Below are 22,579 nucleotides of genomic sequence, written 5' to 3'. Positions count from 1 at the left end.
ACTGGGATTTTGTGGGATTTGAGGAAATATTACTTTCGCCGCATTCCTTTGTAAAAAAAAAAAAAAAAAAAAAAAAAAAAAAGTCTTAAAAAGTAAAAGAAAACACAATGCCTATTTTGTGCTGTTCTGAAGGCATTGCTGCTGGGAGAGGGGGCCCGTCCTACAGTAGAGACCAGCCAGGATCGAATAAAGACGTTGGTTTATTGATCAGGAAATTAAACAGAGGCAACTATCAGTGTAAAAGGTTTAGAAAAGAAAAAAAAAGACCCAATTAAGTGTAAAGACACAAATGTTCCACCGAGGTGGGGGCCATGGCAAGAGGCAGGTCCTGTGCTGGGCCCTGCTGGTGGCAGCCATGAGATTGCCTCCTCTCATCGTGCAGGACAGTGTGTGGCAGGTGGAAGCACTCCACTTTCCAGATGTGTTAGCTCAGCTGGGACAATGGGATGTTGCACATGGTTGATTTAAAACAGGCTGTCACAAACTGGACTCTTTATTTTCTGCTGTGTTCTAGATGCTTCTGGGGATGCATCTCAGCAAGTCTTTTATTCGGGGCCATGTTCAGATTCACAAGAAAGACAAAAGACCCAGCTCCTTGGAAAAGCAGAGCTGGGTAGACAAAAGACCCAGTTCCTTGGCAAAGCAGAGCTGGGTTAAATGGAAAAACAGAGGCAGGGTAACGTGTGATGGATGTTTACTCAGGCAAGACATATATATATATACATACACACATAAATACAAACACATTTATGTGGTTCTTATCTAGCATGTAGTGACAGAACAAGGAGTGGCTTCAAACTGAAAAAAATAGGTTTAGATTAGGTATTAGGAAAAAAAATCTTTGCTGTGATGATGGTGAGGCACAGGGACATATTTCCCAGAGCAGCTGCGGCTGCCCCTGGATCTCTGGAAGTGTCCAAGTGTCCAAGTGTCCAAGTGTCCAAGGCCAGGCTGCACGGGGCTTGGAGCAACCCGGGATAGTGGGAGGTGGGCAGAGGGTGGAACGAGACGATCTTTGAAGTCCCCTCCAACGCAAACCCATTCTATTCCACAACTGCACGACTGACCGACACTTTCCTTACATATACATTTTATTTTTCTCCCCATTCCGCCGATTTCCCCGTTTTTCCGCGGGGCCGCGCCGCCGGCCCTTTCCCGTGGCGCCGCCCATCACGAACGCCCCGCCCCGGCCGCGCCCCCTCGGCCGGGCCGGGCCGGGCCGGGCCGGGCCGGGCCGCGGGGCCATAAAGCGGCGGCGGGCCCCACTGCCGGCTCGGCTCGGCTCGGCTCGGCCCGCCATGGCCGCGGCCCGGCGCAGGCTGTCCGTGGGGCTGGGGCTGGCCGGGCTGGCCTGCGCGCTCCTGGGGGGCTGCCTGCTGCTCGCGGGGCCGCGCATCGTCCGCCGGCAGGTCATCCAGGTCAGCGCGGCTGGGCGCGGGGCGTGCGGGCCGGAGCTGAAAGTCACCCCCGGGCGGACCCGGTCCGCTCCACGGGGCTGCGCTGGAGGCCGCGTGCGGGGCTGTGCGGTGCTGGGGCTGTGCGGTGCGGTGCGGGGCTCGGTGCGGGGCTGGGCTCGGTGCGGGGCTGGGCTCGGTGCTGGGGCTGGGCGGTGCGGTGCGGGGCTCGGTGCTGGGGCGGTGCGGTGCGGGGCTCGGTGCCGTGCGGTGCTGGGGCTGTGCGGTGCGGCTCGGTGCGGTGCTGGGACTCGGCTCGGTGCGGTTCAAGGGCTCGGCTCGATGCGGTGCGGGGCTGGGGCTCGGTGCGGTGCCATGCGGTTCTGGGGCTCCGCTCGGTGCGGGGCTGAGGCTCGGTGCGGAGCTGGGGCTGTGCGGTGCCATGCCGTTCTGGGGCTCGGTGCGGGCTGGGGCTCGGCTCGGTGCGGGCTGGGGCTCGGCTCGGTGCGGGGCTGCGCTGGAGGCCGCGTGCGGGGCTGTGCGGTGCTGGGGCTGTGCGGCTCGGTGCGGGGCTGTGCGGCTCGGTGCGGGGCTGGGCTCGGTGCGGGGCTAGGGCTCGGTGCGGTTCAAGGGCTCGGCTCGATGCGGTGCGGGGCTAGGGCTCGGTGCGGGGCTAGGGCTCGGTGCGGGGCTAGGGCTCGGTGCGGGGCTGGGCTCGGTGCGGTGCGGGGCTCGGTGCCGTGCGGTGCTGGGGCTGTGCGGTGCGGCTCGGTGCGGTTCTGGGGCTCGGCTCGGTGCGGGGCTCGGCTTGGTGTGGGGCTGGGACTCGGCTTGGTGCGGTGCTGGGGCTCGGTGCGGTTCAAGGGCTCGGCTCGATGCGGTGCGGAGCTGGGGCTGTGCGGTGCCATGCCGTTCTGGGGCTCGGCGCGGTTCTGGGGCTCGGCGCGGTTCTGGGGCTCGGCGCGGTTCTGGGGCTCGGCGCGGTTCTGGGGCTCGGCGCGGTTCTGGGGCTCGGCGCGGTTCTGGGGCTCGGCGCGGTTCTGGGGCTCGGTGCGGGCTGGGGCCGTGCGGTGCGGAGCGCTGGAGGTAACTGTCCCCGCTGCAGCCCCGAGCAGCCTCGGGCTCTAGCTCTGGGTAAGTGCAGCTTCGGGCTGTTCCGTCCCTGGTGACAGCAGCCGTGCCCCGAGTGAGCAGGTTAATCACCCCTCTGGGCGCGCAGGTTAACGAGCTCTGGGCATCACTGGGGATTTGGCTGGGGATGCAAAAGCACTTGGCAGAGCATCACCCTAAGCACCGACGCTTCCTCCCTTCCCTCCTGCCTCTACCTGCGGCACCCGTTATTCCTCTCACAAGTAAGTGAGCGGGCTCGCAGGTGAGCTGCTTTCCCTGCTGGAAATGGGATGATGCACAGGCTGCTCCAGAGAAGCTTTGTGCGTGGAGCAGCCTCCAAGTTGTCCTCTCTCCTAGACTGAAAGCTTGAAGAGTTCCTTCTCTGAACACCTCTTATCCACAGGAGAGGTCCTGAGGCTGAAGAGGGTTTGTGCCAAAATGTGGGGCTGTGGATGGAGCTGATGATCTGTTCAGTAATTGCTGCAGTCTTATGAACCAGCACTCCCGTCCCTGCTGCTGGGACACCGGTTATCATCCTGCTGTAATGTAGAGCTCATCCCCACATTTAGCCAAACCTTTTTCTCCCTGTCCAAGGCAAATGTGCTCCCTGCCTTGGCCTTTCTCCAAGCTTCCACCTACCCAGGTCAGCCCCTGAAAATTTCCTTCTAATGAAAGAGAAGAACAAACACCTCATAGCCAATGGCTGGTGTTGTGTGGCACAAAGTCTCTGCTGAAAATGACCTACTTAAACGTACCCCTTGGAAGTGCTACTGGCTGGGCAGAGCCACACAGTCCTGTGGATTAAAGAGTAGAAATTATTTGTTCAGTTTCACGACATCAGGAACCTGCAAATAAAAGGCTGAATGGCCCCCGCAGAACAGAAATGATGTTTTTTTGTGCAAAAAGCTTTCTGTCCTCTTTTTAAGCTAAATCTAATTTTTTTCAAGCTAATTAGCTAAATCCTAGTAATTTGCAATGAGAACAGAAGATGAAGAAAAGATCAACCCTTGTTTCTCCTCCCTTCACCTCAAGCCCTTGGTCTTCCCATCTTCAACATGACACAAAATTACCCTGAGCTCATTTTTTTTCCCATTTCAGATTAAGCCTAATAACTGAGTGATGGTAGGTGATGAGAAACATTCAGGCCTTTACTGAAACTCCTGGGTTGGTCTTCAGAGTAGTGTGGATAAGAGGAGCTTGAAGGGCTGGGCTTGGGCAGGTAAAGGTTTGCCCATCCTGGCTTCCTGGGCTCTGTCAGCTGGTGCACCCTGATGGAAAAGCAGGAGTTAGTTATGGAGAGATGTTTGTTTCAAGGATATCTTTGGGTGAAGTGTGCAAGAATGGAGCTTGGAGCCTGCCCCAGCTGCACTGGGCTGCCTTTGGGGTTGGCCCTGCAAAACCTGGGGAATATTGCTTTTCTGGAAGCATCTGGAATGCCACAGACCTGCCTAAGGTACGAGCTTGCACGCAGTGAGGCTGCGTCAGCTCATCCCTCTGCCACCCGTGGCTGGTCCCCTTGGGAGCCTGGTGTGTCCTGGGTGGCAGGAGCCGGGGGCAGCGGGGTGCTGGGTGAGGAGGAGGAGGGTGCTGAGGGGATGTGAAGGGTGAGGTCTGACTGACAGACTTAACTGTTCCTCCCAGCCCGCAGGGGAAACCTCAGCTCTCTGTTTTCCTGAGCAGTGTGCCTCCCTCCCTCCCGGCCAGGCAGGATTTGGATGCTGTGGTGGAGCTGCTGCTCTTCTGGCCCCATCTGGAGCCGATGGGCAGTAACCAGTTCCTTTCAGTTCTTTGGGAACAAAGATCAGCCTGGTCAGGAGGGGTCAAACATCTCAGTGACCCTTTGCAACCCATCTAGCTGACAAATACTCTGTTTTCATTCCAGACATATGACCATGTTTGTTTTGACCTAAAAATAGCTTAATTTTAAGGCTACCCCGTTGTGGGGATCTTAGCAGCACCTGTGGAGTACCTTGAGCTGCTGTGCCCAGGTGGGGAGGGAGCTGGGAAGGGCAGCAGGGAGCTGGGATGTAGCTCCATCTGACTTATTATAAAAATAAATGCTTATTTATAAAAATAAATCATAAAAATAAATGCATGTGCAACAAGTGGTCAAGGGAGTGCAAGACAGAACAGGCAATTAAAGGAAAGGAGATGTTCTCGATCATAATCCATTCGATGCTTGGGGAATCAGGGTTGTAAAGCAGATTAAATAAAAATCTCTCCTATTTCTGCTTCTTTACCATGAAAGCCTTGAGGCTGGCAAAATTAGAGGAGTATGTGGTGGTGGTGGTGGGAAGGGTTACATGGGTTGCACAACATTGTGGAGATGCTTTCCCAGGGATGGAGCTTGGATGAGGGGCTCACAGAGGCCTCCCACTCACAGGTAGCTCAGCTTTGCCACAAAATGACCCAAAAAAGGGGAGATGTTATGGGGAAGCCTCTGGTACCTCAACTCCTGTGTCAGCAAATATGTGCCCAGTGAGATGGAGCCGCTCCAGCATAAAGCCCACGTCCCTCCTCCTGTTCATGGATCAACCCCACTGCCATAAGCTGGCTGGGTTACCTAAGCAGGGTCAGGAATCTGTGTGCTTTCAGAAGAAAAGATTATGGTGGAACACATCCAGAGTGAGTGTTCAAGAAGGAACAAGCTCTTGCCCTTCTGCAGCACCCTGGGGGCAGGGAGGGCATGGAGGCAGATGTGTCCCTGTGTCAGGTGTGAGCTGAGGAGCACTTAAGTTGTCTTTGAGCTCCTGCAGGCATTTCAGGACAGTGATAGGTGCCTTGCCTTTGACTGCCTCATGATCAGCTGTGAGTCAGTGCAGGCTGGCAGCTGAGAGGAGGCAGAGGTGTCCTGTGCTGTGCTGGTGGGACACAGCTGCCTTGCCATCCCAGTTCTCCAAGTTCTTTTTGGGATTCTAGTGTGCTCTCCCTGCTGGTACCCAAACTCTTGTGAGGATAGCTGTGCCACTTCTTGCTTGCTTTTAGCTCTGTGGAGCTGCCAAACCCATGAGCAAAGGCCTCTGGAACAGACAAGTGAAACGTGCAGAGTAGTGAATTCAGAGCTGAATGAATGCAGAGTGCAGAGTGAATGCAGCATATCAAAACACTCAGAAACTTTGTGGGTAGGATTAGAAAAGTTAAGTCTGAATAAATAAGCCAGCAAACATCTTGTGCCATAAAACCTGATGCTTCTGCACACACAGGATTTCTCACTGTATATCCAGCTGGGTTTCAGTCTGCCAAACACACCTGGATCCTCTGGAGAGCTCTTATAAATGCCACCTTCATCTGTGCCCTACAGTGAGCTGAGGGTGGATGTGTTCACCTGCAGCCACAGAACCCAAATGTTGTGACCCTGTATTTTTTTTGCCTTCCAGAACGTCAGGATCGACCCCAACAGCATCTCCTTCCAAATGTGGAAAGACATCCCTGTTCCTTTCTACTTGACGGTGTATTTCTTCGAAGTGCTGAACCCCAAGCAGGTCCTGCGGGGCGAGAAGCCGGTGCTGAGCCAGCGTGGGCCCTACGTGTACAGGTCAGGAGCCACTGGTGGCCAGCCTGGCGTGACCCTGCCCGCTGTGCTGCCTGCCAGGCTGCCCCTGGCTCCTCTGGCAGGAGCACATGGCATCAGCAGGCTGGGTGAGAGCCCGGGGCACTGCATTTTAAAGTGACCCAGATGTGCTCCAGTCGCTCTGATCTTGCTCAAAACACGTGTAGGAGCTGAGACGGGGAGATCGGTGGGTGCTCCACTGAGTTGTGGAGCTCAGTCTTTTTCTGGGGCCTGTTGGGCAGGCAGACCTGGGCTGATACAGTCCCAACATGAGGGGTGTTGGTGTGCTGGTGGCTGACCCTGTCCTCAGAGTGCTCTTTTATCTTTTCTGTGCATTTAAGAGCCCAGCTCTTGAGCTGGAGTCACCTCAATATCGAATTTTGGGGTCCTTACCTGACGTGAGACCCAGAACGTGCCCAACGTGAGTGTTCTGGTCATGGGAACCATATGGAGAGCAAGTATGGAGCACCAGTACTGGGTCAGACCCACACCCAGCAGGGCTGGGTCTGTTTGCCATGGCTGAGGATGGTGGCTGAAGCCCCAGGGGCTTTCCCAGCTCCTGAAGGAGGACACCATGCTTGATGTTGAGCATGTGAACCTCCCCGTGAGCAGTGATCTTCAATATGTTAGTACCTACAGGAGTGGGGAGAGGCTGAGCAGCAGCCTGAGCAAGCTCATGTGGGAAGATTACTGGTTAATCCAAAGCTGTTGGAGCAGTGTGAGTGGACACCTGCAGTATGTAGGTGCCCTTGTGTGCCCTGGCCTTGCCAGGGTGGGTTCTGTATGTTGCCATAGCATCGCTCTCCTGGCCCGGGGAAAAGCTTCACTTGCTGTAAGTAAGAATAAACAAAGGGGCAAAGCTTATTAGTGTCCTTGTGTTTCTGCTGAGCAAGATTAGTGCCCTTCCCTAATGTGGGCTGTAAAACAGAGGCTCCACAGTGAAGGACTTTGTTTTTGCTGGTGAGCTGAGCTTCAGTTCCTCCAGGAGCAGTAACAGGCTTGTGATGTTGGGGACAACCTGGCAGTGCTGCAGAGCACTGCAGCCTCCATGGGCCTGGGGCTGCCCCTGTGGCATGGGCTGAAGTCCAGCAGCACTGGGCTGATGCCTGGAGAGGCTCTCTAGAACAGAGGCTGGACAGAGTTAAATTAATAAATAGGGATTTATTGAAAGGCCTTCAAAGGATGCACCTTGGGCAGCACAGGAGCCCAGCTGTGGCTCCACCCAGGATGGATGGCATGTCACGAGTTTTCACACTTTTAGAAGTTTTGGTCCATTTCCATATTGGGGTAAATTGCCCAATTCCAGCTCCAGGTTGTGCAGTCCCACCCTCCCAGTTTGCTCTCCTCAATTCTCTGTTGTTTTACACTTTTTGGGCTGAAGCTGCAGTGGTGTTCTTGGTTCTGGGCTGGAAAAGGATTGTTCTGTGTGCTGAGCTGGAAAAGGATTGTTCTGTGTGCTGAGCTGGTTCTGGGCTGGAAAAGGATTGTTCTGTGTGCTGAGCTGGTTCTGGGCTGGAAAAGGATTGTTCTGTGTGCCTGAGCTGTGAGCAGAGCTGCTGACACTTTATATGGAGTTCAGAGCTACACACCAAAGCAATGCAGAATCTGGAAAAGATGAAAGCTAAAGTATCAGGCAGTGTGCCTGAAGCCCTGAGGAGCAGAAGGGCCACGTGCTGTGTGGAGCGTCAGGCTGCCCTGAACCCAGGAGCCACCAGGGAGGTTGGGAACAAATCCCTGGTGGAGCATGGAGCATCTTGGCTGGTCCTCTCGTGTGTGCAGGTGATTTTGGTGCGTGGGCTCTGCATGTCTGGGCACCTCTCTGGTGTGCTTGGGCTTAACAGTGCCTGTGGGTGAAGCAACAGAGGAGATTTACTGTCTTAATTTTTTTGGGTAATGGGTTGGGAAGAAACACTTAGTTCCTGCAAGAATCCAACGTGTCAGGAATGCCTGGCTCCTGGGCTGCCCTCTCCTCCTGCCAAGCCCTAACCCTGGCTGGGGTGGGAGGTTTCTGTCTGTTCCCACACTGCCTCCCCAGCTGCCCCGAGGCTCCTTGCTAGGCTTTGGTCTCCCTCAGCAGCAAGCCCAGGCCTGTGCAGCCCATTCTGGCTCAAGGGGCTCTGCCTAGGGCTGGTTCCCATGCTCTCCCATCTCTTGGCAGGGAGTACAGGTTTAAAACTAACATCACCTTCTATGACAACGATACCGTTTCCTACCTGGAGTACCGGCACCTTTTCTTCCAGCCAGACCTGTCCAACGGCACGGAGGACGAGTACATTGTTGTGCCAAACATCATGATGATGGTAAGTGCTTGTTGCCTGCAAAGGTTCCACCTTCTGGGCTTGCAGGGAGCGTGGTGATATCCAGCACTGAACCACTGAATTACTCAATGGCTTTCTTGTAGGGCTTAAGGCTGATCAAGCATTGAGGTGGTTAAGCTTGTATAATGCAATTTTCTGCTTTGTGGGTGTTGAGTTGTTCTGGTAGGCTGCTACAGTTCCACAACCAGAGTGTGCAGGGCAGCTGGTCTTGAGTCCACAAGCTCATCTGAGCATCCTGTGGGGAAACCAAGCCTGTGAGCCCTCAACTGCCTCCTTCCCAACTGGGAATCAATGAGGAACCTCAGTCTGCCCAGAGAATTCCTCTGGGACCATAGATGGGAGCAGCAGAATGATTTTGGTTAGCACCAAAAATGCTTCCTCTTTGCTAAACGTGGGCCTCTCATCCCAGAGGTTTGTTTCCTTTCTCAGGGAGCAGCTGTGATGATGGAAAAACTGCCAGCTTTCGTGAAGTTTTTACTGAGTGGAGCCCTGGCCAGCCTGAAGCAGGAGGCGTTCATGAACCGGACGGTGGGGGAGATCATGTGGGGCTACGATGACCCCCTCATAGACGCCATCAACTTGATTGTTCCTGGCCTGCTCCCTTTCAAGGGGAAGTTTGGATTATTCATGGATGTAAGTGTTGGTTGGGAGTGCTAAAATCACAGTAATATTGATCCTGGGGACGGCTCAGACACTCAGCTGAGCAGCAGCTGAGCAGCTGATGGTGTGTGAGGCACCCCCAGAGCTGATGGGCACCCAGAGTCGGGGATGTGTTGCTGCCTTGCTGCGTGCAGTAGATTAAACAATCCTTCCCTCTCTCTGCAGTTTAACAACTCCAACTCAGGGCTGTTCACAGTGAACACAGGCGTGAAGAACATCAGTCAAGTCCACATGGTGGATTCGTGGAATGGGATGAAGATGGTGAGTGTCTGGCAGCAAACCCTGAATCATGGGGAGTGCCTGATTTAAAGCAGGGTAAGCTGAAAGCTCTGGGTGCTGTTGTGTATGCCTCAGGTGTGAAGAAAAGTTTCTACAGGACTTCTGTTGTAGCAGCCATGTGGCAAGGGGCTTTTCAGGAAGCATTAAATTCATCTGTTCATGGGTTTTTCACTTGCACTCCCTTGCAGTGTTGTTGGAGCTGGTTGCCTGTAATGGTTGAAGTTTCAGGCTCCTGTGGCCTGTGTTGAAGGTGTAAATGCTCTTGTTAAAGGATGCTTTACTCTTCCCTTGTAGAATTCTGCTCCAAACTAAAATCAGCTGAAGGTAGAGCTCAGATTCTGGGGGCAGGTGGGTCTTGTCCATTAAGTGGATGTTTGGCTCACAGAGTCATGGAGGATGGAAAATATGCTTAGGATGGGAAAGATCTTTGCTGCTGCTATGGAAGCAGTGTGGGGTGGTGGACACTGCATGCAGGGGTGAGAGCTGACCCCAGCCAGCTCGTCCTTCTGAGTTCTTCTCTCCACACCTGTCCCACAGGTGAACTACTGGCGGAGCAGCCAGTGCAACATGATCAACGGGACAGCGGGGGAGATGTGGCCACCCTTCCTGTCCCCAACCTTCCTGGACTTCTACAGCCCTGATGCCTGCAGGTGAGGCCACAGCTGCCAGCCTGTCCCCACGCAGGTGGCAGGACACACTGCACCCATCCTGCACACGCAGAGGGCTCAGGAATTGTTCCTGTAGGTAAAGTTCAGCTGCAGTTTGGGTTTGCATTACCTCTGAGCTTTACAACAGCGTAGTTGTCTCATTATCAGCATCTTGTGGTGTCCATAAATACCTTGCAGGTCACTGGAGATGTCCAGCTTGCCCACGTTTAATCAGTACAAAATAACCAGATGTGGTTGTTGAACGTAGATAAGATGTGGGCAGTTGGAAGGAGAAGTAAGGTTTGTCAGAGGGAAATGCAACTGTAACTGCAGAACTCTTTCAGCTGACTAAACTCTTGGAGAAATTATGTCTGGGAGAAAATTCGTGCCACCATTTTCCAGGCTCTTTCTTCTTTTTTTTTCCCTTTTTTTTTTTCTTTTCTTTTTTGTTCTGCCTGTGTAAAACACCCTGACCTTAGCTGATCATCACCCAGGGGTTAAAGTACCCCACTGTGCCTGAGGCTGGAAGGAGGGGGAAGCAGGCACAGAACCCCTGTCCTAGCCTGGGGAAGATAATGATAACTCCAGCTTTGTAGATAGTGCTGCAAAGCAGGCAAGTGCTCCTGTTGAGTAGAGAACAATGACCGGTGAGCAAGCAGCTGAGCTGAGCAATAGCACAGGGATTCCTTTGCACTGGGGTCATCAGCAAACACCAGAATGACCCGGAGCCAGGAATGTACAAGAAAGTTTGTTTGTAACTGAAGTTTAAACACATACCTGTCCCTGTCAAACTACAGGAACCTCTGGAGCAGAGCATGCTTCCAGGCAAGGCTCCCAGTGAAGTGGAGGAAACCCAGGTTGGTTTGTTGTTGGCACAGGAGGTTCCTGCCACACAGAGCTGTGGGGAAGTGGCTCAGCTTCTCAGACAGTGCTGCCTGCTCCCCAGACCTCTGCCTCAGCCTCTGTCACAAACATCACCTGGCGGGCTAAGAGCATCCCTGCCTCTGCAGGGCAGGCAGGGCCCATTCTCTGCTCGGTGCACGTGAAGTGCAGCTGGTGCTGACAGGCAGCTCTCAAGGTTTTATCCTGTTGATGGGCTACAGCAAGCTCTGCCTCCTGGCTGGGAGGTGAGCAGAGCCAGGAGGCCCACGTGTATCTGCTGGACATGCCCTGAATCCCCCATCCTTGCTCCCAGCATCAGAAAGGACCATTCCTCTGTAGGAATGAGCATCCCCTTGGCCTGCCTGGGCTGTCCTGGCAGCCCACTGTGACCCACTCACCCATTCTGTGATTCTCTGCAAGCCTCACTCAAGTGTGAAGGGAGCAAATTTTTGTCCTAGAGACTTGCATCAAACCTGGTCAGCAATATGGCAGCACAATATCAACAGCCTCTAGTAGCAAGAAAAAAATCTTGCTGTCATCAGGTAGGGAAATTTTCCACTCCCCTGGCAGTGTATTGCTGGAGCTGGCCTTCAAAAGAGATTTATCCAGTGCTGTAATGGAACACCTTGTAGACAAGGCTTCTATAAAGTGGGTATTATCTCTTGGAGAGCAGCCCTGGGGATTACTGGATGCCTTTAAACAAATCTCACCTGGATATAGCAAGAGGACTTACAAGCTTGTGGTTTCTCTCAGTAACTACTCCTGACCAACCCTTTAGATGTGCTTAAAACATGGAAAACAAAAGGCTTAAATACTCATTCCCCATTCCCTGAAGCACTGCTGAGGGTTTATCTTGATCTCAAAGTCTAAGTTACATTGCAATTGCATCTTATCCAGCCAAGATAAGGACCCACTTCTGTGCTGGGAGCCTGTTGGCTAACCCTGATCCTTCTCCACTGAAACCCTTCTAGATCCATGAGGCTGGTGTACGAGCAGTCGGGGGACTTCAAGGGTGTGCCCACCTATCGCTTCGTGGCACCCAAAACCCTCTTTGCCAACGGCACAGACTACCCACCCAACGAGGGCTTCTGCCCCTGCATGCAGTCTGGCATCCTGAACGTCAGCACCTGTAGGCTCAGTAAGTCCTTTCCTCCCTGGCTCTCCTTAGTGGGCCAGTGTTCAATTTGAGATGCTACAGAAGCTTGGCTGTGTGGAAAAACAGCTCTAGTGCCTCACCGGGAGGGTGAAAAGTGCTGCTTGCACTCCCACAAGGAAAACCCTTGTGCCTAACCTTCAGTGCCCAGCCCTAGGAGAGCCTGGCATTTGTGGGAATGCCCAGGGATGCAGTGGGAGCATTACATCCCCTGGGCTGCTGGGGGGAGCAGGGAGGAGGCAGCCCACACAGCTCCCAGGTTAAATGTTGGCTCTGGACACCGCAGCATGTGCTGCGGGTGGTCCTGCATCCTCCCAGATCAGTGGAACAACCTGCAGGGAGAGAGGGGAAGGAGATTGCTGGCTGGGAGGAGAAAATATAAAAGCTTCTTCAGAACAAGTACTGCAGGACCTTAAAACCTCAAAAAAAAAAAGCTCTTAAGTGGATGTGGAGCAGCTTAAAGATGCCTTAATCTCATCCAGATGCGCCGATGTTCATTTCCCACCCTCACTTCTACAACGCCGACCCATCCCTGGTGAATGCAGTGGAAGGCCTGCACCCCAACAAGGACCAGCACGGGCTTTTCCTCGATCTGCACCCTGTGAGTGAGCCCAGCAGGGTCCTCCCCTCAGCCCAGGGACCAGCCCAGCACGGGGAGGACCCTGCCAGCAGCTGAGTGGTGGCAGCACTCTGCTCTCATGGCACTGATCCGAGCAGGTTCCATAGTGCGAGGACGTCTGCAGATAAAAAATGTCAAAGCCATAAACTAATTGAATAATTAGCCTGGCTTCTAGAAAATTGCAGAACTAATTATAAACATAATTGTTTTGATAAGCACGGCGAAACTCTTTCCACTGACTCAGGCCTATAGACCAGGAGGTGTATCTGGCAGCAGCCCAGCTGTGCCCCAGATCTGCAAATGCACATTGCCATGAGAGCTGGCTGGCAAAGCCTGAGGACCACGCTGTGGCTCAAGCTGGCACCTCCATTTTTTGGGCTGGCTTCTTCCACTTTCTCAGCCTGCCCATCTGGAACTGACTGCTTTTGGCCTGGGTGCTGTGTTACAGCCCTCATGTACTCACAGAGTGAGGGTGAAGTCACCACTCCAGAGGGGTGATTTGGGGTGTCCTGAGGTATCACTGTCCCAGCTGCTGATGGCAAAGGGACTTTGGGATTTTCCACCCACAGCTTGTGCTGTGTGAGGTCAGTTTTTCTAAATGTTCCGTGATATTTGCTCAAGCAAAAAAAAAAACCTATTGCCCTCTCAGACACAGAGTTTACTCTGTGTCTTACCTAGCAATTGGGTTCTGACTGCTTTTCTTATCACAGTTATGAAAATCTAATTAAGTTTATTACAGTATCAAACATATACTGATAACAGTACAGTTAACTACATTTTTATCTAGTTGCAGGCTGCTGACTGCAAACAGGGACAGCACAACAAAAATTCTCTGCTTGTAAAAATGTGTTGCAAAACTGCAGAGTCATGAGAAATCAATGTCTTAATGGGTGTCAACAAGACCAGCTTTGAAGTGTGATGTTTTTCCTGGTCTTGGAATGTTGGATAGGGTCTGTTGGTCCCAAGAAGTCACTAGGAAGTTACTGATGAACTGGTTGTTCTCTTCCTCTGCAGATGACAGGCATCCCCATGAACTGCTCCATCAAGCTCCAGCTGAACCTGTACATAAAGCACGTGTCTGGTATCACGTAAGTGCTCAGCTCCTAGAAATGTCCCCCTGCCTTCCCTGAGCAGGGAGCTCTGCTGATGCTGAGCTTGCTGCAGACTTTACTCTCTCCAAAGCTTTACCATGAGCAGTTGTGCTATTGCTGGAGCCAGACAGCTCCTGTTGAAACATCAGCCATTCCAGTGGCCACAAGTTCCATCCTTCAGCAGTGCAGAGAGTGGCTGCCTGTTTGCTCAGCTCGGGCAGTGTCCCTGTCCCTCCCCAGGCAGCTGAGGCATGGAATGTTCCTCCTGGTGGGGCAGGAGCTGCTCACCTACACTGTGCTGCCTCTCAGGAGTCACCTGCAACACGGAGAGGCAAAACCCACTCTGCCTGTGTCCAGAAGACACTTCCAGCTCTATGAAAGCAAACGGGAGGTCTCTGTAACCAAACTGTGTGGTGCCAGATGTTAAATGCCAGCAAGGGTGGGAGTGTGCTCTTGCTGCTTGGGCTGAGGGGCAAGCACCTGCAGGCAGCCCCCAGGTGACTGAGACATGAACTGTGGCATTCTGGCTCACTCAGTTTCACCTCCCTGGAGCCAGGTCTGGGATGGCTCTCACTGCTGCCCTTGGGCAGCTAAATCCCTGTGGAAGCACAAGCTCTGCCTGTGCTGTGGGAGCAGCTCACTGGAGCAGCAGGGATTGCCACCTCCTCATGCTGGTTTCCTGGCCACTGTCAGTCTGTCAGTCGTGTCCCCTTAGGAAGAACTGTGGTGCTCATTGTGACTTGATCAGCCATAAACCTAAGCTGCTTTTTTAATCTTCTTCCCCCCAGTCAAACAGGGAAGATTAAGCCAGTGGTCCTGCCGCTGCTGTGGTTTGCAGAGGTGAGCTGCCTTCCTCAGCCTGATTCTGCAGAGCCTCTCCTGCTTCCCCATCACCCCATGCTGGGGAAACTCCACTTTGGATAAAGCTTTAAGCCAGCCAGACTAATTAGGCACCAACAGAAGGCTTTTCAATACTTGGCTATGCCATTAATACCTCTGAGCTGAACAAACCCTGCACTATACATGGTAAATCTCTGGCTCTGGCCTAGCTGTGGGGTTAAATAGGGCCCTGGACAGAGCTGCCAGCATCCCTGTCCTCCCGTGGGCCAGGGATTGCGGCCTCCAGCTGTGGGTGCGTGGCCAGCTGACTCCTGCTATTTAGTAAAAGCTCTTAACCTGACTGAATCTTGCATAAATTCCCTAATTTATGCTGGGAGGTGGTGGGAGTGGAATCACACAGCTGGTCTGTCTCAGCCCTGGACGGGAGGGAAGTGCCACTGACAACTCTGCTTTTTCGAGCAGAGCGGATCCATCGAGGGCTCGGTCCTAAAGCAGTTTTACACCAACCTGGTGCTGCTCCCGTCGGTGCTGGAGTACCTGCAGTACACCCTCCTTGGCCTGAGTGTCCCTCTCATTATCTCAGCAGCTGTGCTCATGGCAGTGAGGAAGGTAAGAATCTGCAGGTGCCTGGTGGGAAGTGCTGCCAGTCAAATCAGACTCAATCAGACGCTGTAGTTTGGGCTGACAATCTTAACCTGTCTGAGGAAACATTGGCTGACGCCACCAGCAATCTCCTGATGGTGCCAGGTGCCAGCAGATAGCAGCAGGACTTCCTTAGCCATCTAAAAAATAGATAGCATGAAGCATTTCTGGCGTTTTTGGTGCACAGCAGTGATGGAAGTGGTTTCCTGGAGGAGGAGGTATTTCTCAGCTCACCCAGCTAGTGAAGAAATAATCCTGGTTTATCAACCCAGCCTCCATAGAAGGCAGCAGCAGGTCTGTGCTGTTGCACAGATCTGCATCTCTGCAGGGTCCCAGCGTTTTTCCAGTCAGAACAGAGTCTTCTCCAGGGAATGGAGCTAGCTGAGCACAGCATGTTAAGTGAAATGCAGTTGGTGTGTTCTTGCAGAGGGGACACAGCCACTGTGGCTGCTTCTCAGCCCAGCACAGACCCTGTATTTCCTTGAAACGCCCTTGCTGTGCAAACTGCTCCAAAGATCTCTGGAAGTGAAAGCCTCAGAGCCTTTGTGCACCTGGGCTTCCTGAGGAGTGAAGACCTTTGAAGCCTGCTGGGAGCTGGCTGTGGGGCAGGCAGTGGGGTGAGGCTGAGCTGAGCTCTTGGGACTGAACATAAAACAGCCAAAACACTCAGTGCAGACCTGTGGCTCTGGCCCCACGGTGATCTGGTATCACTAAGCTCTCTCTACAAGCTTTAGTTCAGGAAGCAGGGATCTGACTTCCTACCCTAACCCTATATCAAAAGAAGCTGATTTAGCTTTGGACTCCAGTCAGGTAGCTTAGGCTGGCTCTAAAGCTGCCGAGGTGAAGAGGCTGCTCGTGGGGATAAAAGGCAGTTCTGGGGATGAGAGCAGACTGAGGAGGAGCCTGTGTGAGGGGCTGCCTTTGCTCAGCTGGTTCCTGCCCTTCCTGGAACACCGATGCAAACCCACCTTAAATAGTGCCAGAATTCTCAGAGTATCACGTAATTGGATTTTAATCAAGTCTACAATTACTTAAGTGACTTAAACACATGATCCCAAATCCCCTTGTTCCTCCACACACTGTCCTGCAAGGTGGGAGTGATGCTAGGGCCCAGCATGGAGCCCAGAGCTCGCCACCAAACCTTCCTGTGCTCCCAGGGATGTCCTGGGCTGAACTGCTCCCCTTCAGCACATGTGAGTGAGTGGTTGCTGACAGACAGGCTGCACCCTGCTGCATGACCCAGGGGCTTGGAGAAAGAGCTGAGCAACTGTTTCTGACACCTTATACAACCCTGAGCAGCTGGCATGTCCTCACCCTGCTTTGTGTAAGTCTTAATTCCTGGTTTCAAAGAGATTTAACCATACTAGGAAGGGGCAGGGAGAAAAGCTGGATTTTTACTCATTGAACCCAACTGAATATCTGCTTGTGAAATATCCCAAACTCAGGCATAAGCCAGCTGTATTTCTGTGCTCAGGCAAAAGAGTCATGAAGTGTTAGAACTAAAAATCCACGGCAGGAAGTGCCTGACTACCTGGAAAGTGACTAAAAAGCCTCAATGACTTTACAATCTCTAAGAAGGCAGCAGAACACATGAAGGTCTCCACCTAATGAGTAGATAAGAGGTTGTAAACTGGAAGACAGCGATTTGCAGCCAAGGTGTGTTCCTCTGTGTGTTCCTCGTTTGATTGAAGCGTTGCTGATCTAGCTCTGATTGCTTAATCATGCACAGTTCTGCCTCCCCAAGTCCCAGGCCATGTCAGAGGGGACACTGAGCGGGGACATTGGCCACACCTTCACGTGTCTGCCAGCGTGAAGGGCTCCCTGAACCCTCTGGCTTGTGTGCCTGTGGCTTCTGGAGGGAGCAGTGTGCTCCGAGGCCAGTGCAGATGAGGTACTGTGAAATACTTTAATCTTAGTCTAGTTCATAGTGGAGCCAGTTTGAAATGCATCTGTTGGACTTGCAGCTCTAAAAAAAAAAAAAAAAAAGCATAATCTGTACAGGTGTAAAATACCCCCAGATTTTGTACCTTTGTGGCAAAACGCCTGTGTGGTGACACTTTCAAAAGGCAAACAGACCATTTTAAAACTGGCTTGACACTGAAAAAAATCTTAACTAGGACTTAGTTTAATCTAAATTTTGAAATCTTCGTTAATAACTCGATTCTAGTTAAACAGTGATTTCTCAAATCTCCTCCGAAAATTGGAACCCTCATGAAATTCACATCCGGGTGCACCATAAACCAGACTGATTGTCTTCTAGGAAAAGTGCTCTTTATTTTGGAGTAGCAATAAAAAGAGCTCAGACAGTAATAAGACAAACCAGGCCACCTCTGCCAAAAAGCTGCCTCCGGTTAAGGGGACGGTGTTGCGGGAAGCCCGACTGTAGGTGGGTACCCACACAAGGTAACATGCTTTTCTCTCCACCTCACTTGATTCAGCTTCACTGGAAACCAATCAAATGAAACGTTTGCTGTCCACATCTCCCAGCTCCTGGCGAGCTTGATGGAGCAGTGTTGTCTCATGGTTTTATCTGGGGCAATCCAGATGTCTTAATGCTGGCTCTAAAGCAGGTTGCAAGCATGTGTTCTTATTGTTTCTCCCGGTGTAGCTGATCTGCAGCACTAATAATGTCAGCAGGGATCAGGGGAAAAGTAGGATTGGTGTGAGGAAATACTTTGCTTGCCTGTTTTCCCCCCATCTCTGAGTGTTTTGAGTTCCAGAGGTAAGTTTTTTGAATGGGTAGAAACTTGTGGGGTAACAGAGGTCAGTCCACTGGTAGGTGTCACCCCTCCCCTCAACAGAGAGGCTTTCAGGATTGCTGATGTATAAAATATCTGGGTTTTTATTACAGGAACACAAAATCACTGAGTCGTTGAGGTTGAAGGGACCTCTGGAGGTCATCCCCAATCCCTCTGCTCAGGCAGAGTCACCTAGCTCAGCACCATGTCCAGATGTCTCTTAATGTCTTCAGGAATGGAGATTCCCCAGGGCAATCTGTTGCCATTTTTACAGTTTTCACAGGGGAAAAAAAAAAAGAAAAAAAAATATTTCTTAATGTTTAGATGGAATCCCCTTTAAGTATTTAACTGTCCCTTTGCTCTTATCCTGTCCCTGGACACCACCAAGAAGAGCCTGGCTCTGTAGTTACACCCTCCGTTCAGAAACTTCTTTTCAGTGCTGAGATCCCCCTGAGCTTTCTCTTCTCGAGGCTGAACAAGTTCTCTCAGCCTCTGCTCATATGAGAGTCTCCAGTCCCCAAATCCCAAAATCACTTCCGTGGTCCTTTGCTGGACTCTTCCCAGTAGCTCCATCTCTCTGTTGTTCTGGGAAGCCCAGAACTGAACACAGTACTCCGTGTGTGGCCTCACCAGTGATGAGCAAAGGGCAAGGATCACTCAAGACCTGCTGGAACACTCCCAGTGCAGCCCAGGAAGCAGCTGGCTGCCTTTGCTGTGCCCAAGACCCCTCAGGTCCTTGTCTGCCAAGCTGCTGCAGAGCTGGGTGACCTTTAGAGCGTGCTGGTTGTTGATCCCAAATGAAAGACACCTTGTACATCCTCTTGTTGAACCTCAGGAGGGCCCTTCCAGTGCCTTCCTCAGCCTGCTGAGGTCCCTCTGGTGTACCAGCCACACCCCCAGGTTTTGCAGATGATTAATAAAGATATTAAACAGGCCTGGATGCAGAATTGACCCCTGGTGTACACTGATGGTTGCTGGCCCCCAGCTCAGCTCTCTGGGTCTGGCTGTTCAGCCAGTTTTCAGTCCACCTCACTGCCTGCTTATCCAATCCCAACTTCACCAGCTTCCCTGTAAGGTTTTTATGGGAGATGGTGTCAAAAGCCTGGAGTCCAGGTGGACAATATCCACTGTTCTCCCCTGCTCTACCACTCCAGTCCTTTCAGCACAGGTGCTCAAGCACAGTTGCCCCTTGCTGAAGCCCATGATTTCATTACACTTCATGATTAAATTGCCCTTCATGAGCCTGGAAGTGGTTCCTAGAATTAGCTGCTCGAGAATGAAGGGAGACTGACTGGTCTGTAGCTCCTGAGGTCTTCTTGATCCTTTTCAAGACAGAAGTGACATTTGCTTTCCTTCAGTCTCTGAGCCAGGACTGCTCAAAGACAACAGGGAATGGCCTTGCTGTGACATGAGCCTGCTGATCCCATCTTGGTCCATGGATTTCTGCATGTCTGGGTTCCTTAAGCATTCTCTGACCTCATCCTCTTCCACCAAGGGTGCATCTGCCTTGCTCTGGACTTTTTCCTGGTTTCTGGGGTCCCCTGCCTCATTCAGCCCCAGGCCCTCATGGTTCCCTCCTCTTTCCTTCATCACCTGGGTACTTGGAGAAGCCCTCCTTGTCTCTGACATCCTTGGCTGGATCCAGTTCCAGTTGGGTTTTGGCTTTCCAGACTTCATCCCTGCATGCTGGGAGAGTTTCCCTGTGTTCCTGCCAGGTTCCCTGTCCCTGCTCCCACCTTCTATGGGTCTCCTTTCTGCATTTGTGTTTGGAGCTCCTGCTTCATCCCTGTTGCCCTGCTGGCATTTTTCCCTGGCTCGGGATGCTTGTTAGGGTGGACTGTTCTTGAACTTGGAGGAGGCAAACCTTGAGTATTAGCCATCCTTTTTGCCCTGACAGCATCCCCTCACCAAAGGTCTGGAGACCTTTTTAGACTATCAAGGTTGAAAATTCCTCCAAGATCCTCAAGTCCAAACTTCAGCCAAATATCACCGTGCCCAAAGAGTCTCCAGGTGTTCCTGGTGGTGTCACTGGAGCAGCAAAGAGCAATAGTCAAAGGGTTAGAAGAGCCTCACATCCCTCCACAACACCCCAACCCACATCCCCAGCAAGAAAAATGCTCTGGGACAGGGACAGGTTGGTGTCCCTGTCCCCAGCAGCAGGAAGTGACCCACTCCTGTCACCTGCTGCTTCCTCCTGAGGCTCTTGCATTTATCAGGGTCAGGGCCCACATGATTTAGGGTCAGGGCCCATTGGTCTGTTGGAGGGTGTATCTGGCTCCTGCTCAGCTCAGAGGCTGGTGACCCTGTTTTTTAGGTGTGTTTAGGTGAGGAGGAGCCAGAAGGCACCAGCGTCCACTCTTCCCAAGGCTGCCCCTGCCATTATCCCAGGAAGGAGTGCTGCCTGTGTGAGCTGCAGCTGGTGCCTGGGGCTCTCCAGGCTCTCGTGTCCCTCAGCAGGCTGTCCCTGTCCCTTCCATCTCGGGTGACTGTCCCATAGCTCCTCCACACAGGCTGGGTGCTCGGGTGGTGTTATAGGTGCTGGTGGGCAGGAACAGAAATAACCTCATTTTGCTAAGGCGAGAGGTACAAAAAGAAATTACAAAAATGTTCCATTTAAAGCAGGGTCCTTGGCCACTGCGAGAGGCTCGGGGAGTGCATGGGCTGGGTGGGGACGCTGGCTGTGGGCAGGCTGTGACCTCTGTCCCTCCCTTGCAGGGAAGCACCGCCGAGAAGAGCCCTGGTCCCTGCAGCACGCAGAGCAAAGCCACCCCCTCCTCTGAGACCACGCCACTGCTGTGTGACAGCCCCGAGGCCTGAGCCACCCCCAGCACGCTTCCCACGGGGACAGCTCCTCCCTGGGACACCCTCCTGCTGGGACAGCTCCCCACTGGGACACAGCCACGCTGCAGGTGACGCTGCTTTGGGTCCCCAGAGCTCTCTGGGAGATGAAGTCGTGGACAGCTCGGCCAAGATCCTGCACAGCAAAACCATGGGACAGTGATGCTGCTCAGCATACCTGCTCATCCAGAAGCCTCAACACTGTTCCAGAACCCGTTTGTCCCCAAGGGCCAGCCTGAGCCACTGCTTTCTCTCCAGTGGAATGAAGATGGTTGCTGACTGATCTGAGAAGTTATTTGCAATTTAAAACTGCCTATTGCTAGGGATAAAATGCACTCTAATGGCAGCCTTTAAAATAAATGAGGTTTGTATAGGTAGCACTGATGGGATTTAGTGATCTTTTTAAAAGCCACTGTTCATCTCACCAAATGGGACACGCTGTCCTGCAGCCACTCACAGTTTTATTGCCACTTTTGGACTACACTGCAAATCATTTCTGGGCTCTGTCACTTCAGTGATATCTCTTGCCACAGTACCTGGAGCCTGCCTGGGGCTGCTCCAGCTTTTGCTCGTGTTGGAGAGGAGTGGTGACTTTCAAAGGCCCAGCTCTGTGCCATGCCCTTGTGCTGCACAGCAATTCCAGCTCACAGCCCTGTTACTTAATCTCTCCTGGCTGTAGGTGCTGTGTGAGATGAGCCTTGGCAAAAGCTTGGTGGTCCATGTGAGGTGTCACTCAGCTCCTGGCAGTTGTCCCTGCTGCCTGCTCTGCCATCTGGGACCAGCTCTTCTGGTCGTGGCCATCAGCACTGGGAGGCACTGGTCACCCTGGCTGACCACGGGAGGGGGGAGCTTCGCCCTGTCCTTGTGTGTTAATGAAGATATTTGTGCTTTTGGGAAGCAGGAATGAGTGCAATCCTGAAAGTAACTATGGCCTTAAGTAGGGTTTGATTAAAGTATTGCAGATTTCTGAAATGGTGTGCTGGGTGACCTGGGGCTGGATGTTACCTGGGAGTGCGTGGTTTGGGCCTCACTTTCATGGGAAGGAACCCCAAAGCTTAGGAATATTTTTGAAAAATTACTAGCCTGGAGTTGTCTACCACACCTGCCTTGCCTACTTCCAGCCAGGAGTTTGGGAAAACCAAAGGAGCCAGTGCTGGAGCATCTGACAAGGATGAGACAGAGGTGGGGAATCTGCTCTGGCTTGGAGCAGGAGACTTGTTGCACTGTGTGTGACATGGATGCTCATGGGGTCTGGAAACCTTTGTCCAGGACAGCCCTGTGACCTTCGAGTGGGATAAGCAATGCTTTTCTCCTACACCTCCATTCCTGGGCAGGAGGAGCACAGGATGTACAGCCAATTCTGGGCCAGTGCATTCCTTGCTGGCCATGTCCCAGTCCTGCAGTGGGCCTAGGCTGCCTGACCATGGAAACAGCCCTGGTGGAGCCCAGCTCACAAGGGGAAAGGTGGCACTTTGTTCTGGGGGCTGAACTCCCCTACATGCCTGAAGTGTGTCTTGCAGGTGTGACAGCACCGGCCAAGTCCCTTCTTGTGGCATCACTGCTGGGTTATCTCATGACACAAATCACCACCGAGAGAGATTCTTAAACTGCAGCTGTGAACTGTCTTTGGCCTTGAATCCCAGTGCATCCATGGCAAAGAGCAGCTCACAGGCGCAGCCTCGTCCAGCGGTGATGAGCCAGGAGTGGGGCAGGGACTGCGGCACCACAGGGTACCAAAGCAGCAGCACGCCTGGGCTCCCTCTGAGGGGCTTTGACGCCACTACGGCGCTCCCTGCAGCCGGACGAGCGACCAGGGAT

At 52.7% G+C, this 22,579-nt stretch overlaps 1 protein-coding gene across 2 annotated transcripts; it reads left to right on the top strand.

The window, feature by feature from the left end:
* Positions 1-1,280: 1,280 nt before the first annotated feature.
* Positions 1,281-21,733, top strand: SCARB1 (scavenger receptor class B member 1). 2 transcript variants are annotated; one of them, XM_021532803.2, is made up of 12 exons: positions 1,281-1,418; positions 5,882-6,039; positions 8,213-8,354; positions 8,802-9,005; positions 9,198-9,293; positions 9,849-9,961; positions 11,812-11,978; positions 12,476-12,594; positions 13,627-13,700; positions 14,492-14,543; positions 15,006-15,152; positions 20,639-21,733. In XM_021532803.2, exons 1-12 carry the CDS (start codon positions 1,299-1,301, stop codon positions 20,738-20,740), a joined length of 1,494 nt encoding a protein of 497 aa, XP_021388478.2. In that variant the 5' UTR covers positions 1,281-1,298; the 3' UTR covers positions 20,741-21,733. The 2 variants fall into 2 exon arrangements, with proteins under 2 accessions (XP_021388478.2, XP_077643394.1); XM_077787268.1 differs by lacking the exon at positions 20,639-21,733 and adding an exon at positions 17,446-18,196.
* The last annotated feature ends 846 nt before the right edge of the window (positions 21,734-22,579 follow it).

The sequence above is a fragment of the Lonchura striata genome, chromosome 18, assembly GCF_046129695.1.
Source record: "Lonchura striata isolate bLonStr1 chromosome 18, bLonStr1.mat, whole genome shotgun sequence".
In the NCBI taxonomy this organism is placed as follows: domain Eukaryota; kingdom Metazoa; phylum Chordata; class Aves; order Passeriformes; family Estrildidae; genus Lonchura; species Lonchura striata.
Note: the sequence above shows the minus strand (reverse complement) of the source record. Positions and strands in the feature narration are given on the sequence as shown.